Genomic DNA, 17124 nt, shown 5'->3' with positions numbered 1-17124 from the left:
AAGAGAGAGAGAGAGAGAGAGAGAGAGAGAGAGAGAGAGAGAAAGGTGGGCCTTTTCTCATTTTAAATTAATTAAAAACATTTATATAAATATAAAAATATATATATATATATATATATATATATATATATATATAAGGGTCATTAAGGTCATTTTAAGTGTATAGGGACCAAAAACAGTAAAAAGATCCAATTTTGGACCATTGATGCACCACCAAAACTTTTTGGACCAAATCGACAAAATTTTGCCAACCACAGGGACCATTTTTGCAATTTTGCCTAAGAATGGTTCTTAGAGTTACCATGCATTTTGAATATTTTAATAATTAGCCTTCCCTTTAACAGATTAATAAACCTTTTAGAAGGTCTGACAAATCTCGACACGACCTGCAACATGATACGAAATAAATGGGTTTAGGTTGAGTTTTTCAATCCGTTAACCCGCCAACCTGTCAACATGTTTATTAAACAGGTCATATATGTGTTTCTCAAAAAATATACGGGTTGACCTGTCAACCCGTTTATAATTTTAATAAAAAAAATTATATATTTTTTAAATGTATTAAGTATTATATATTATATAGTTTATACTTTGTACAAGGATAGGATACCCGATACCATTGACCATTTGATATGTAGGTAACTATTTGTTGATTTGCATTGCAACACATTTGACGTTTGCCCTAAATAATCTCAATATCTCACGAAAATAATCGAATAAGCTCTCTCCCGGTCTCCCATCTGTGATGAACGATAGAATGAACTTACGAAGAACGATAACATGAATGATTGAATCATTATTGAATGACATCGACACGTGCGATTAAATTTATCTATGTTTGTATTAGTGTTTTAGTTTGAACATGTTTCCATGAATGTTTTACTTTCCATTTGGATGTTTAAGACTTAAGTTTCTAAAATTCTGATATGTTTGCATCAAGAATTTTTTCATGTTTAATTATCAATTTTATTTATGAAATTTAACATACGAACGCACGAACCCAAATCTGGCCCACGAACCTGCCAACCTGTGAACCCGTATAAATAAGTGGTTTGACGGGTCATATATGAGTTTATGTTCCAAACCTGTCACCCTGTGACCTGTATAGTTAAATAGGTCGTGTTCAAATTTGTATATTTTGACTCGCCAACCTGCGATCTGTCAACCCGAATACGACACGATTGTCAGACTTATTTTAGATGCAAGGGCTATACATATTGTATTATTTTGTATATTAAAATAATATCTTGATAATGATACTTTAGTATTGTTGTTATTTATCCACACTAGAAGAGTATTCAAAATATATTAATTTTTCTAACTTATGTATATTTTTTAATAATACTTTAGTTATTCATTTTATGTACATTTTTTTGCAAAAATAAAAAGAAAAAAGAAAAAAGAAACTTATTAAATAACACAACTAGTCAACTGTATGTAATTAAAAATTGAAATTATTAAATGCGTTCATAAAATAAAATAAAAAATCAATATATATCAAAAATTAATATCAATTTAGCATATAATATAATATTAAAGTAACATCATAACATGTATTATTGTTAAAATATCGTTAGATACGGGAAAAACTATATAATTAACACCCAAACTTGAATGATAAAACTGTACACAAAAATTATAGTAAACCCATAGTAAAGTGTTAGATTTAGGTGTTGTTTGTTTTTTCTTTAAAACCTCTTCAAACCACTTTCTGTTGTGGGGCGCAACACACGCGCAATACTTTCCCTCTCGTAACAGTTTGTTTTTTGGAAGACTTCAGACTCCAAAACCTCTCGTAACAGTTTGTTTTTTGGAAGACTTCAGACTCCAAAACCTCTACGCATGTGCTACGTGGCGCAGCACTTGACTTGTCTCTTCAAACATCTTCAGCTTTCATTTTTTTGAAGTGTTTTTTTAGAATTTTGGTATAACTTATTTTTTTAAACTTTTATTTTTTAAAAAAAAAATTAGATTTTTTTAAACTTTTATTTACGGATTTGATACAATTTCTTATTATTGTTTCCACAAAATTTTTTTAACTTGATTTTTTTAAAAAAAACTTTAATTTTTTTTACCGTTTTTATTAATAATATTTTCAGTTTCAATTTCATCTTTTTTAACGTGTGTAATTTTTTACGAACTTTGTAGACATCGTTTGCAATTCTTTCTTATTTTTTTTTATTTTTTTTATGTTTTCTAAAATTAGTTTTTTTTTCTAGAATAAAGTTGTTAGCTTCTTTTATATTTTTGTAAGTTTTTTTAAAAAGTTTTATATTTTTGTTTTTTTACATGTTTTTTAGTATTCTTTCAATGTTTTAAGACTAGAATTATTTAAATTTCAGTGTTGAAAACTATTTTCAGTTTATAAAATTAATTTATTTAAACTTCAGTTTACTGCAGCAGTCTGCAGATGTTAAAAAACAAACATGCTTCTTATTATGGGTTGCAGCCGTTTGTTCCACCTCTTCTACAGAGGATTGCAGAGGTGGTCCGCAGATTTCACGAATTTTCGCTTCGAAAAAATAAACAGCACCTTAGTTTTTTTTTTAATCATTTATATCAAAATGGTATAACAATTATGTTAGGTTTGATAGACAAAACATTTAATTTGGTATAAAAAATTAGTTTTAATGTTTAGTTGGAGATGCTCTTACATAAATATAATTATCAATTTGTCATAGCCATTTTACATTTTTTATCACAAATGTTTTTAGTCAGTCAATTACACAATCTTATTAAATTTTGAAAAAAAATGTACAAAAAATACAACTAAAACAAGAAGACGAGCGGAAAGCAAGTTAACGGAGACAACTCTTAAATAATTTGATTAAAACTAAACAATAATGATTTAATTAATATTATAAAAAGCTTAAATGTATAATTATTAAACATCTTTTATTAAAATATACGTAATTTAAAAATTTTGGTTGTTCAATATTCAAAATAGTTGGTGAAAGTAGAGGGGCTAAAGTGACACTTAAGCAAAGTGAAGGAAATGGTGCTCGTGTATATACATAAAGGACCACCGGAGTTTGCTTGAACTCATCATGGCAGCTATCATATTCTTACTCTCAATGGCTGCCGGAGTAGCCACCAGCCAGCCATCTCCACCGCCTTCCGGTAACTGCCATATTCCAGCTATATACAATTTCGGTGATTCAAACTCTGACACTGGCGGCATAGCGGCGGCATTCTATCCTCCCGGGCCACCCTGTGGTGAAACCTTCTTCAAGAGGCCCGTCGGAAGAGCCAGCGATGGCCGCCTGATCATAGACTTCATTGGTAAACAAAAAATTATACGAATTACAAACAAATAATCGTGATTTTATGTTTTATTAATAAGAATTTATTAATTTATTAACAAAATTTATTGTTTTACGATATATAATTAGCCGAGAAACTTGGATTGTTGTATTTGAGCGCATATTTGGATTCAATCAAAGCAAATTACACGCATGGTGCGAATTTTGCAACGGGTGGTGCGACCATTAAACGTGTAAATGAGTCGTGGTTTGCAAATGGGGTTAGCCCGTTTTCTTTGGATGTCCAAGTTGAACATTTTAATCAGTTTAAAGATAAAACGACTTATTTGTATAATCAAGGTAAATTCCTTAAAATAAATATCCGAGCTAAATTATCTGTTTTTACCTAACTAAAAAAATATATCTTTGGTAGCTAAGGAGGAGTCTCAAAGAAGTAATTTACCTAAACCCGATGATTTCGTGAAAGCTATATACACAATCGATATAGGCCAAAATGATATTGCATACGCTTTTAGGACATTGGGAGTTGAAGCGAGTCGAGTTGTAATCCCCGACCTTGTCAATCAATTTGTTTCTTGTGTTCAAGTAAGTTTTTTCTTTTTTACCTTTTAGATTGAAACTATGAATTATAAGTTAATAATATGTTATAAAATGTCCACATTTATGTCAAAGTGGGACGCACGTCATAGAATATTTCCATGAAAATAGCCATAGATGATAAAGATGAGAGTGAGACAAGATATTGTGTCCAAGTTGGCTACTAAGTCTTGTCAACCTATTTAAGGCAAAATATGGGTAGATGTTGCCTCATAAGTCATAACTCAATACACATGCGTGTTTTCATCATAAAGAGAAATAAAGAATGTGGCATCTATGTTAAGAGTTAAACCATATTTACACTTATTGCACTTGTTTTGAAGATACATTTTCTAAATATGATAAGGTTATATTAATTTCATAATAACATGTACCTAAAACATGAACATATAGCAATTATATGGAAAAGGGGCAAGGGCATTTTGGATACATAACACGGGACCCATAGGGTGCTTACCCGTAATATATGCGAAAAATCTTGATCCACCACCAGGTTCCCTTGATGAGGTTGGATGTGCAAAAGACCAAAACGCTATAGCCATTGAGTTCAACAAACAACTTAGAGCTAAAGTAATTCAGTTGAGATCAGATCTTCCAAAAGCTATATTGATTTATGTGGACATGTACTCTGCAAAGTATGAACTAATTAGCAATGCAAAGGACCTAGGTGTGTCACTTGGAGCTCAATTTGTTATAAAAGTTATTTTATCAATTACAATATTTGTTTTTGTTAATCATGTATGAATAAGTTCTTTGATATGTTGTTATATGGATTTATGATAGGATTTAAACAATGGTTCACGATATGTTGTGGGTATCATGATGTGGATGAAGACGTGTATTGTGGGAATCGAGGAAAGATTAATGGTAGTGAAGTGTTTGCTGATTCTTGTAAAGACCCAACTAAGGTCATTAGTTGGGATGGTGTACATTATTCTGATGCTGCAAACAATTGGATTGCGACCAAAATCACTAAAGGATTATTTTCAGATCCATCACTTTCTATTACTGAATTATGTCCTAAACATGTATCAATAATGTAATATAATAATAAGAATAATATCATTTGTTATGAATTTATACTAATTGAAAAAACTCATTTCTTAATTCTTGGTATTATCTTTGAGATTGTGAAAGAAGTGTTTTTTAATGTATAACTTATTAATTTATCAAAAAATATAACCAAGTTAACTGTTTGGGTCCTTTGGGTCCTCTTTATTTGTTGTCCTCTTTAATATATTGTTCTCTTTTAGTAGATTTCTTGTCGGATTTATAATCTTTTTGACCTACTTAAAGATTTCTTATTTAATTATGACATAAAGTCGTATGTTGGATTTTCTTTATATCATGTCTTTAGCTTCAAAAATGATCTAGGCATCATAGAAAGACATAACAAATTTACCCTAATAGAAAACGTGATGATAAAATTACCTACAAACAATATTATTACTTTTTATATTTCTAAAATTGGTACTAATATCATGGTTCTAAAAAAAATAAAGCGTGTGATGTGGCCGTAAGGCTAAACTTTAAGTTTTATGAGTCATAATAAAGTCAGAATGTTTTTCAAGATCTGATGTAAGACGACAATGTTGTATTAACCTATAACCATATTATAACATAATTATAGGTTTATATCTGATTTTTAGAATGTTAGATCATAACTAATAACAAAAAGTTAACAAAATTTATTAGTTGTATGTCCGATCAGAAAATGCATAAAAAAATGTATACAAACAATAAAACTATTGTTATAACAAGCATGAAACATCATATCATTTTGGTCTATGTTTAAATACACCACCAAAACTAATACAACTGAATATTTTTAGTTCTAGTTTAAAATTTTATCTAGTTTAATTTTATTTTTTATTTTATTTGAAACGATAAATTTAATCTACTCATAAACCACTCCTTAAATTAACTTATATTTACAACGGGACTTGAACCCTCAATCTAAAAGAGAGAAGACAGCAACGAATATCGCTAAGCTATAAATATATTTTTTTTGTTGCAAGATGATACAACCTTTGCTTTAATATTTGTTTGAAAAATAACACTGTTTTGACTTTTTCTATTGCTCATAGAAATATATAGAAACATTAACCTCAAACTACAAACGAATTAATGCACATAATAACAACATTTTTTTTTTACTTTTCTATAAGCGAACCATTTTGTTTTTTTTTTTTTAAAAAAACTACATTTTTGAGATACGCTTAGTTTCAAGAGAAAATACCCAATAAAAAAAACTAATGTTTAAATCCAAAATTGAAAATCGAAAAATTGAAACTCCAAAAATGAACTCAAATGTAAACAAAAATAGTTAAATACATTTATATTTATGTATTTATCGATGTATTATATTTATTACTTTATGTATATGTACTTATTATATAACGTATAAAAAATGCGGGAAGAGTTTTGAATCATTATTGTCCGTACACGTTTCCAAACATAAACCATAACCAACGGTCAAGATCTTATTGTTTCTGACACAAATACAGAGTGGGGCAACACAGTGTCTTGCCCAACGATCTTCCACGCTCTCAAATAAACAATTCGCATCAATCATCATAGAATTTTGTCTGTTCAAAGATTCTTCGTGCAAGCTTTTACAATCAGCTTTCATGAATTTAATCGATCTCCCATGAAATCATTTCGTAATCTCTCCGTTTAGTTACTTCAATTTTGCTCGGTGGAACTTACTCAGGAGATTAGAAGCTGTAACTGGTGTTTGATAGAGTAGAAATTTGAGCACTGTTTTCGCCTCAAATCTAGGGTTTCTTCTGCTGTAGCTCATTTCAGGTAATTGAAACTTACGATAGCGCTATATCTGTGTATAGTTCATGTAAATTGATTACGAGAGTTGATTTGCATTTTGTTCTGGTTTATATTATCAGATTACGATCTAGGCTGAGTTGATTTGCATTATGTTTGCATTGGTTGATTTCGTTTTCTCCCGATTTCTCTCTCCACCTTGTTTGTTTCTGAATGCCGTATGTGGTTTGGTAATTTGGTAAATACAGTTGTCGGTTGGTAATAAATAGAAAAAATCTGTATTTCTGTAGCTACACAAGAAATTAAACTGATCGATAACTTTTTATAGCTTCAGATCTGGATTTAAACAGCATAAACATTTCGAAGTAAATAGCAATAGTCAGTATCGAGTGTTTAGAACTGATTACGCTTATGTTTTTCACATCTTATTAGGTGAAATAAATCAGATTTTGACGAACTAAAATCAATTGATCATCGTTCTTCAAGCCTCAATAATCGTTCACATTCAAACACAGGTTATGAATCACTCAACCTGATAGATTCACAAGAGTTCTAAAAGGGCATCCAGTTCAGAATAAACATGGGAACACCTATGCGCAGGTTCTTCACTCTTTCCTTACAATGAAAAATATCTGTTCATTGTCATTTACGATTACTTTTTATGCAGTGGAATGATAAGAAGACCAAATGAGACAATGAGGCTAATAGTAACAACTTTTATCAGTATTGTATTTGGATTCTTTTTAGGAGTATCCTTCCCAACAATTTCATTAACCAAGGTATGCTTTCAAGTTTCAACAGTTTTATCATTCTTTCATTCACATGAACCTAATTTTGTCTTTGAATCAGATGAACCTTCCATCTACTCTACTTCCATCCATTGATCTTGGTTACATAGAGGACAAATACTCAGGCCTCTCATCACAAGCCCTCTTGAATGTTTGGTCTTTAATAAGGCATCACAAGGGATTATCATCATACGAACCAGAGGACACAAAGGTAAATTTGCTTATTGTTTTTCCATTTTGTGTATCTCTATGTGTTTTCTTTCTATGTAAATCCTTGTAAATTGTAATGCAGATATGGGTGTCAACAAATCCTCAAGGTGCTCAAAGACTCCCACCAGGTATAGTTGCATCTGAGTCTGATCTCTACCTCAGAAGACTCTATGGTATACCCAGTGAGGTAGAATATCTTTTTCAAAAAATCCATTATTGTATTTACTTTAATTTAATATTGGTTATTACATTTATTTAAAAGGGTGAAATCTTGAATTTTTCAGGATTTGATTATCAAACCAAGGTACCTTGTAACATTTACAGTGGGTTATGAGCAGAAGGAAAACATTGATAAAGCTGTGAAGAAGGTTGGTGAATGATGATATGGTTATTTCACTTATTTCATATTTGTGTCCTTTTTATTCCAGTGTGTGTGTGTGTGTAAATAAAACAAAACCTATCTAATTATAGAAAGTTTAGTTCTCAGAGAACTTCTCAATTTTATTGTTTCACTATGATGGTCGAACAACTGAATGGGATGAATTTGAATGGTCAAAGAGAGCTATACATGTCAGTGTTCTCAAGCAAACTAAATGGTAATATTTAGCTATTTACAATTTACAAAATTACCCTTTTGCATAAATTCAAAAACTTAAACTGTTTGGTAGATAAAGAATGTTGAATGGAATTTTTTTAGGTGGTATGCAAAACGATTTTTGCATCCAGATATATTGGCGCCTTATGATTATATATTCATCTGGGATGAGGATCTTGGATTGGAGGATTTTGATGCTGAAAGGTGAACTTTTTTTTTTTTTTTTTTTTAAATTTATCTTTTTGGTAAGTGAAAAGTAAATAATTTTTTTAAGACTTTGTAGCATTTGATACACAGGTATATAAGTTTGGTTAAGAAGCATGGATTAGAAATTTCTCAGCCAGGTTTATCAGCTAATAGTGGATTAACATGGCAAATGACAAGGAAAAGAGATGATAGTGAAGTGCACAAGTAAGAAAGAAAATTCATTTTCAATTGTTGGATGTAGGGGTAAATCCGTAAATTCACTTATCAACATTTGCATTCATAGAGAAGCTGAGGAAAGGGATGGGTGGTGCACGGATCCACATTTGCCACCATGTGCAGCGTATGTTATTATTATTTTTTTGTTACTTTACATATTTTTATAAAATCTCAATCTTAATATTTGCTTTATTGTTAAAACGTAATAAATTTTTTTTTTTTATGAAACACAGATTTGTTGAGATTATGGCCCCTGTTTTCTCCCGGAATGCATGGCGTTGTGTTTGGCATATGATCCAGGTTTTTGACAACGATTTCTGTCTGTCTGAATAAATGATGTTTAAAAGTTACTGCTAGCTGAAAAACTAGCTGATAAAAAATGATGTTTGGTAAAAACTAGCTGATAAGCTAACTGAAATATATAAAATGGGCATTTAAAATAATAAGTTTCTATAATTATTAAGGGGTATATTTGGAAATTTTTAAAATAGCGTCTGAAAGCTAGTCTAAGTAGCATTTTCAAAAGCTAGCTTATAAGCTACTTTTTGGCTTGCCAAACATAACAGTTTAAAAAAGCTCGAAACATAAGCTTTAGGAAAATTAAAGGAAAAAAATAAATTAGGGAAAATATAGTAAATTTAGAATTTTATGTGAAAGAAACGATTAAATGTTATCTGAATAAATGATGTTTAAAAAAAATAATTAAACGTGCACATTTAGAGAAATTATATAGAAGGTTGGAACTTAATGAGAAAGGTGAAAAAAAAATGATAGTAAAATGTTTTATGAATAACTAACGTTTAAAAAAAATATTTAATTAAAAAGACAACATGGGTAGGGAAATCAAAGGAAAAAATAAACGAGGGTAAATTATTAAAAAGTTATAAATGGATAAAGCCTCATTTCCTATTTTCTTTATATATTAGAAACACTGATATATAGCTTACCAGATTAAACCCTGATATACAGAACGACTTGGTCCATGGATGGGGTTTGGACTTTGCTCTTAGGAGATGTGCCGAGGTGATAATATATATTATATAAAATATCAAAATTATATTATTTTATTTTATTCCAAAAATATAATAAATTTGAATAAAAAGTTGGTTGTTTAAAATTTAAATTTTCAAAACAGCCCGCTCACGAAAAGATAGGAGTCGTAGACGCTCAGTGGATTGTTCATCAAACGGTTCCTTCACTCGGGAACCAGGTGACTCTTTTTCTCAAAATCCCATTTTTCAAAATATCAATCTACTTTATATAATATTTTTTCAACCTACTTTATTTTGTTAAAAATAAATAATTTTTTTTTTCTCTTAGGGAAACTCCGAGAATGGAAAGGCACCATGGGAAGGGGTACGGTTGACTTTTTTGACTTTTTTTTTTCTTTAACATAAAAGAAAAATAATAAAGTAGGATGCTATTTTGAATTGTTTTTGGTTTTAGGTGAGAGAGAGGTGTCAAAAGGAGTGGGCAACGTTTCAATCACGGATGACATTAGCTGAAAGAGCGTATTTAAAGGAGAAGGGGATCGAATACAATACTTCAACAAATGGTTAGTGGGTTTTGGATTTTGTTTAAATTAAATAAATTTTATAAATTAATGTAAGTATAACTAATGGAGATATAGTTATGTAGTGTTTGGTAAAAAGGAAAACATTTTAATTCCATGAGTTTTATAGTTAAGTGTTTCTATCTTATCTGGTTTTTTGTTTAAATATATTTAATTCCAGTAATTGATTGCTAGAAATAAAAGTAATTTATTATTATTATTATTATTATTATTATTATTTTATAAAATGTAGTGGTTTTTATACTAGATATTCAAAGAAACTTAAATTTACGATATCTACTAGACACTCAAAGAAAAAAGACCGAGAAACTTGTTTATCAAAACATATAGACAAAATTGCAAAAATGGTCCCTGTGGTATGTATTTTTTTGGGGTTTTAGTCCAAACTAGGGTTGTTCGTTTGGATGGATCGGTTTGATCTGATCCAATTGATTTCGGTTTTCAAAATATGAATCCGAATAGTCCAAACCAAAATTCAAATCCGATCCGATCTGATCCAATTACAATTCGGTTGGATCGGTTTTTATAACTTGGTTTTCAAAAACCAAAACATTTTAAAATGACATATAATTATAATATTTCACAAGCAGCAAAAACAAATTATTTAGTTGTCATTTGAAATTTATAAACAACTAATTAGAAGATATATTATAGTTAAATATTTTATAGGTAGAAAACTTTTGAGAGAAAATGCATATAATTTTTTTTTATCGTGTGAAATGTTTTGAACTTATTTGAAAAAATAAATTATAAAATTAATAAATAACTATAGATATATATTATAAATAGATAAATAATAAATATTTATTCGGTTTTTTTGGACTATTCGGTTCTTATTTTATAAACTAAAACCAATCCGAAATCTAAAATAATAATTCGGTTTTATTGAAAACCAATCCAAAAATCCGAATATCCGAACCAAATTGTCCAATTGGATAATTCGGTTTTATCCGAATAATGAACAACCCTAGTCCAAACCTTGACTTTTTTGGATTGGTGGTCATTTTGAGCTAGTTTCATTGCAGATTTGGTCCCTCAATAAACTGAAATGACTGTAATACCCTTGGGGTATTTATTTTTTATTTTTCTTTATTTTTTTAAATATAATATCTATTTATTTATTTTAATAATTATTTTAATAATAAAAAATGGCCCACTTCTCTCTCTCTCTCTCTCTCTCTCTCTCTCTCATACCTCATCGGACCAACCTTCCCCTTCCTTCTTCTTCACTTACAACCAAGAACCACCGCTGCCGGCTACCGGAGCAGCTCCCTCCGCCACTCCATGCTGACATGGTAAAAACCCACCATCACCGTGTTTATTTTGTCAAGTACAACAGCCCCAAACATCCCCGACCTTTACTCCTTCCTCCCGTCGTCTCTTACGAGTCGACCTCACCAGAAGAAATAAACAGAAGCAACGGGAGTCGCCAAATCGAGCACCACAGGCTGCCATCGTCGTTCTCAGCCCACTCTGCCCTCCCCTGTCGTGACCCACTGTTTCGACCGCCTTCCTTATTTCCACCAAGGTAAATCACAGTAGCCGCCACCTCCTTCATTTGTGTCGGTTCTTAGTTCTTTCACAAGCTCCACCATTTGACACTTGTTGGAATCACTACCAAGATTTTCCAATAAACAACATTATTTACAAAAACAACTTCAAACCAAGAAATTAAAGTCCATCCAATGTACCTGGAACGAAATTGGGGATGAGAGGGCCAAATCGGAGACCAAATATACAGATGTAGGTATACACAAAAACATACAGATGTAGGTACACCAAGAAATTAAAACCTAGAAATTGATATAGAGGCGGGAATGATAAACAATCATCAATCTGTAGAGCTAGGGTTGTGAGGCAGAGAATGATAGTTTCTTGGGCAAACACGGTGATTTCTTCTCTATTGATTTTCTTTCTGTTGAAACAAGGTCTGTTAAAAGAAAATAGAAAATGACGAAGGTGGAAGAAGGAAGAAGGAAGAAGATGAAAGAAGGAAGAAGATGGTGGTTATGGGAATTGGGTGTGTTTCTTTTTCTGGAGAGAGAGAGAGAGAGAGAGAGAGAGAGAGAGAGAGAGAGAGAGAGAGAGAGAGAGAGAGAGAGAGAGAGAGAGAGAGAGAGAGAGAGAGAGAGAGAGAGAGAGAGAGGGCCCAATTTTTTTATTTAATAATAATAATAACTTTAAAAAGTGAAAGAAAAATGAAAATTAAATTCATTAAGGGTATAATAGTCTTTTTAGTTTGGACATGGACCAAAACTGCATGTAAACTAGCTCAAAATTACCACAAATCCAAAAAAGTCGAGGTTTGGATTAAAACCCCAAAAAAATGCATATCACAGGGACCATTTTTACAATTTTGTCAAACATATATTCATTCTTCTATAAAGATATATTCTTTTGTTTAGAAATGACAAATATATCCATGTTTTAATATGGTTTTTCATAAATATCCCCAAATTTTAAAATTTCTCAAAATAATCACAAATAGGTTTGGCGATCGAAACCCTTAAAAATTATATAGGTTTGGAGCATAGTTTTTTTTGTTTCTTTTACCCGTTAACAAATCGTACCCGTTTAACTTTTTTATTAAAAAGGTCGGGTATGGATACCGTTTATAACCTGCCCCGTATAAATTTTAGAATCATATATTTGTATTTTATACTGTCTAAAGTTTAATTTCAATTTTAATCCAAAGTCCAAATGGCAAAAGCCAAAAGCCAAAAGCCAAACTATTTTTACATAGAACTCGAGGAGTCGACTTCTAGATGGTCTTTTACCAAGAATCATGATATCATTTCATTAATATTTCATCAAGCAGTCGCTAATTTCATTTATAAATCAATAAAGTCATTATCAACCGGAAAAAAATATGCAATTGTTATTCTCTATCACCGCATTCGATATTCAAAAATCAATCGAAGTTACTACAATAGTGAATTTAATTCCAATTGAAAGTCCTCAAGTATGTAATGCATTTTCTAAATAAACATTTTTGTTTGATTATTCAAAAAAAAACATACGGGTTATGGGACGGGTTTGGAGATATGTTGATTCAGTGGATAAAGGTATGAGTTTGATTATTCAAAACCATGCGGCTTACAGAGCAAGTTTGGATTGGATTTTGAAAATTTTTAAACAGGTTTAGATCAATGTTGATTCGCTCCAAACTCAACTCATTGTCAGGTCTAATCACAAATTTCACTGTGGGCTAATGTAAAATTGTTTTTTTCTTCTTTTAAAAAGTGATCTATCCTTTGTGTCATTAGGTTTCGTATAGCCAAATTGTTTATGTATAAAATAAAAAGGCGTGAAATTGTAATCTTTAGGTTAATATCCAAGTCTTCAAACATTCTTTTTACCCAAAAATGAGTTATTGAACTAGTTATTCATAGTTTTTGGGTAGGAGGTTTGTGGGAGACAATCAATATGTTACTACGTTAGGAAATATGATAAATTATGGTTTAGATATGTTATCATATATAAACCTATAAGAGTTTGGACAAACATCATCGACAACATTAATGTCAAGTTATTGTTGCTCCTTATGTTTGTCCAAATGTTTTATATCTATATCTTGTAAAATGGTGCCCCTATACATGTATCGGTTCATGTAATTAATCGACCGATAGTTGAAACCAATCGAATGGAAAAAGGGTTCGAAGGAAAGTTGTCATGTGTTGGATATAGTATGCAAGATCCAAGCAATGTTTTGTACTATAAATATATGAATCTATAGGATTACATATGAAAAGTTTGAAAAATGATATAGAAATAACTAATATACTTATAAATAATACTTTATTTGTTATTAATTAAATAAAACATAATAAATATAATGTTTCATTTATTTTATTATTATTATTTGAAACGGCAAACTAATCTAGTTCTAATTATCATCACCTATGTCTCCAACAAGACTTGAACTCATGACTTCTCAAATGAAAAAGTCACTCATTACCGCTAGGACAATGGCTCTTTGATTAATGTTTTATTTATTAATAAAATAAAATAGCTTATTTAACAAAGGCAATTAATAAGTAATTAGTTAAATGGGATTGAACTACTTGATTAATGTTTTGAAAAAATTCCCATAAAGCCCACCTATTAATACAAGATAAATTAAATCTCCTATATTTTTTGTAACAACCCGAAAATTTCTATCCTGTATAGTCAAACACTTCATTGAAAGTCAAACTCATTGTTGTTATCTTTTAGCACAATTAGGAGTTTATTTGAGTGTTTTGAGCCTTGTGCACTTAAGGGATAAGTGACGGGGTTTATCTGTTGAAGTTATAACTCAAAGAAATGACCTTAAACACCCTTACAAGGAGTTCACGGCCACCACATGGGAGTTTACGGCCGTAAACTCCATGTGGGCTGTAAACTCCATCTTATATGATGAAAGGGTGGCCATTAGTTCACTCCCTTCTTTCCCTTGGCTAAAATCCTCTCAAGTATCATCTCGATCTTCGTCCCCGATCTTCAAAACTCGTAAGTTTCTTGTCCTAACTAATTGATATCTTACTTAATCTAGTGATCTTACACAATTCCATCCGTGAAATCATTCCAGTTGTGTTGATCTTCAAGTGTTCTTAGTTTCACCAAGAACACACACTAGTGTTCTTGGCCAAAAAGCGACCATTCAAGCTCCTAGATCGTAAGTACTCTTGTTCTAACTCGTTGTACACTAGGTTTAACATGTTTAGGGCTTAGAAAACATAAAGAATCACATGATCCAAGGAGTTTACGGCCAAGACATGTTCTTGGGCCGTAAACCCCTTTAAGTGGGGCAAAATGCACCCTAACACCTTGCCAAGCCTTGGATCTTAGTCTAGAACCTTACACCATTGAACTATGTCACACCCCGAAAACCGAAGGCGGAAACATTTCCGGGGTTGACTCCATATTGAGTATCAAATCCAATGCACATAGTAAAACAGTAAACACAAAACATTACATTACATAATATTGTTTACATCAGTTTGAAAGAAAAGTTATACAAGTGTTTTACACATGTAATATAAACAAAAGTAAAGACGAGTCTTCAGGACGCTCCGTCTTCTCCAAATGGTTGCGGTGTACCTGTCTAACGCTGACCTGAGAATACAAGCGGTTTGAAAATCAGCATAAAGCTGGTGAGTTCATAAGCGGTTTAGTTTTGAAATGAACGATTTTCTTTTACTTTCTGGAAAAGTTGTTGATCAAGAAAATCCCATATTTTCTTATGATAACAGTTTGGTTATCCTTTGTTACAATTTCGAAAACAGTTGGTTATGTCGTTCCAGGAAAATCCCATATTTTCCTTTTAGTTTTAGTTATTCGTTTGTTACGTTATCCCTTTATGTGTTGTTATGCTACCCAGGAAAATCCCATATTTTCCTCTGTGTTGAGTTGTCTATTTGTATCTAGGTTTGTTATTGATTGTAATGTTATCCCAGGAAAATCTCATGTTTTCCTATGTGTTGAGGTTGGCTCTTAGGTCTGATTTCGAAGTATTAGTAATTACCATGTAAGTAGTATTAGTTATGTGTTCTAAACCCTTAGTTATTCTACATTCGGATGACTATAATCTACTAACTTAGTTGTATTTTCGAATATTTGGAATCACATAGAAGCGTACATTATAGTATTTTCGAAGTTCTGCTGATTTCCAAATGAGTATATTAGTTGTGTATTCGAAGCTCTGTCGACATTCTGAGGCGGATATATTTGAAACTCAGTAGAGGTCCAGAGGCGTATTTTCGTATCAGATTCGAAACTCTGGTGACACTCAAGGAGTACACTAACTGTATTTTCGAAGTCTTAGTGTCAACCAAAGGCGTCATTTCGCATTCGTAGTCGTATTCGCATTCGTATTCGTATTCGTATTCGTATTTGTATTCGTATTCGTTTTTGTATTTGTATTCGTATTCGTATTCGTATTCGTTGATCTTAAATATGATTAGTATGATTTCTTATTCAAAAAGAATGTAATTATAACTCTTTTTAAAAGAAATCTATGTTTAACCTACAATTCGAAACGTCAGTTACCACAAATCTTTGGAAATCAAGACATTTAGTAAGTAAAACCATTGAGTTGAAAATCAGTTTAAGTACAAAATACACTTGTACTTTTTGCTTGTATCCCCCCCTGAAAACATTGAAAAACCATTGAAAACACGGAAAAAGGGTAGGGGTATGAACTCACCGGTTGAGAAACGCGTCGGTTTGGATCCTAAATGTCAGTTTTGGGTTCGCGAACGCACAAGGTTCCTATGGATTATGAAATGATACATATTTGTATTTAATTAGGACATGATTAATTTATTTTTTAAGGACATACACTTCTAGTTGCGGAAACACCCCATTTCGAGTGTTTGGAAGGACTCGGGTGGCGTTTAAGGACTTGAATGACCGGGAATTGGAGTTTACTCTTCAAGAGTAGACTCTTACAAGAGTTTTCGGCCTAGAACACCCATTCCCCATGTGTTTACGGCCGTAAACTCATGGTGGGGTGGTTTATGGTGCAAATTTGCTTGAAACACTTAGGGGAAAATTTCTAGGTTTGGTTTAAGGGCTTGGAATGAATTTTAAACACCAATGGACATACTTAAGGGAGTTTACGGCCTTAGCATGGAGCTTATGGCCGTAAACTCCTATGCACCCTTGAATAATTGTTTTGATGCTTCCAAATCAATCACATGTGATTCTAAAAATTTCTACAAGCCTTGAAATGATTTTTGGGCACAGTATGACATGTTTTTAGGAGTTTACGGCCATGGAGCACCTTCTATGGCCGTAAACTCTCAAATGAAGAGTTTTGATGTGTTTAAGGTCCTTAAACTATTTTTGGTTGGTTCTATGATTTATTCCAAGGCTTTTGGTGGTGTTGGATGGCTTTCTAACACCTTAGAA

At 31.5% G+C, this 17124-nt stretch overlaps 2 protein-coding genes across 3 annotated transcripts; both read left to right on the top strand.

Moving 5' to 3' along the window:
• The first annotated feature begins 3047 nt into the window (after window positions 1–3047).
• On the top strand, window positions 3048–4940 carry LOC145093462 (GDSL-like Lipase/Acylhydrolase superfamily protein). Its single transcript, XM_079031593.1, has 5 exons — window positions 3048–3282; window positions 3393–3602; window positions 3676–3848; window positions 4254–4527; window positions 4644–4940. The coding sequence occupies exons 1-5, from the start codon at window positions 3048–3050 to the stop codon at window positions 4901–4903; spliced, it is 1152 nt and encodes a 383-aa protein (XP_078887719.1). The 3' UTR covers window positions 4904–4940.
• A 1484-nt stretch (window positions 4941–6424) lies between these two features.
• LOC145093461 (uncharacterized) lies at window positions 6425–10343 on the top strand. 2 transcript variants are annotated; one of them, XM_079031591.1, is made up of 15 exons: window positions 6425–6668; window positions 7074–7241; window positions 7309–7420; window positions 7491–7640; window positions 7722–7826; window positions 7924–8007; window positions 8120–8235; window positions 8337–8438; window positions 8532–8645; window positions 8725–8781; window positions 8891–8957; window positions 9627–9680; window positions 9793–9867; window positions 9978–10013; window positions 10104–10343. In XM_079031591.1, the coding sequence occupies exons 2-15, from the start codon at window positions 7222–7224 to the stop codon at window positions 10215–10217; spliced, it is 1206 nt and encodes a 401-aa protein (XP_078887717.1). In that variant the 5' UTR covers window positions 6425–6668; window positions 7074–7221; the 3' UTR covers window positions 10218–10343. The 2 variants fall into 2 exon arrangements, with proteins under 2 accessions (XP_078887717.1, XP_078887718.1); XM_079031592.1 differs by having other exon boundaries at window positions 6437–6668; window positions 7157–7241.
• Window positions 10344–17124: the final 6781 nt, after the last annotated feature.

Source organism: Lactuca serriola, chromosome 3 (assembly GCF_051521515.1).
Source record: "Lactuca serriola cultivar US96UC23 chromosome 3, Lser_US96UC23_V15, whole genome shotgun sequence".
In the NCBI taxonomy this organism is placed as follows: domain Eukaryota; kingdom Viridiplantae; phylum Streptophyta; class Magnoliopsida; order Asterales; family Asteraceae; genus Lactuca; species Lactuca serriola.
Note: the sequence above shows the minus strand (reverse complement) of the source record. Positions and strands in the feature narration are given on the sequence as shown.

Coding starts and splice junctions, on each gene's coding strand:
- LOC145093462 (XM_079031593.1), top strand. CDS start 3,048: ATGGCAGCTATCATATTCTTACTCTCAATGGCTGCCGGAGTAGCCACC. Junction 3,283..3,392: donor CCTGATCATAGACTTCATTG/GTAAACAAAAAA, acceptor ATATATAATTAG/CCGAGAAACTTGGATTGTTG. Junction 3,849..4,253: donor AATTTGTTTCTTGTGTTCAA/GTAAGTTTTTTC, acceptor ATGAACATATAG/CAATTATATGGAAAAGGGGC.
- LOC145093461 (XM_079031591.1), top strand. CDS start 7,222: ATGGGAACACCTATGCGCAG. Junction 7,827..7,923: donor TCTATGGTATACCCAGTGAG/GTAGAATATCTT, acceptor TGAATTTTTCAG/GATTTGATTATCAAACCAAG. Junction 9,868..9,977: donor TTCCTTCACTCGGGAACCAG/GTGACTCTTTTT, acceptor TTTTTCTCTTAG/GGAAACTCCGAGAATGGAAA.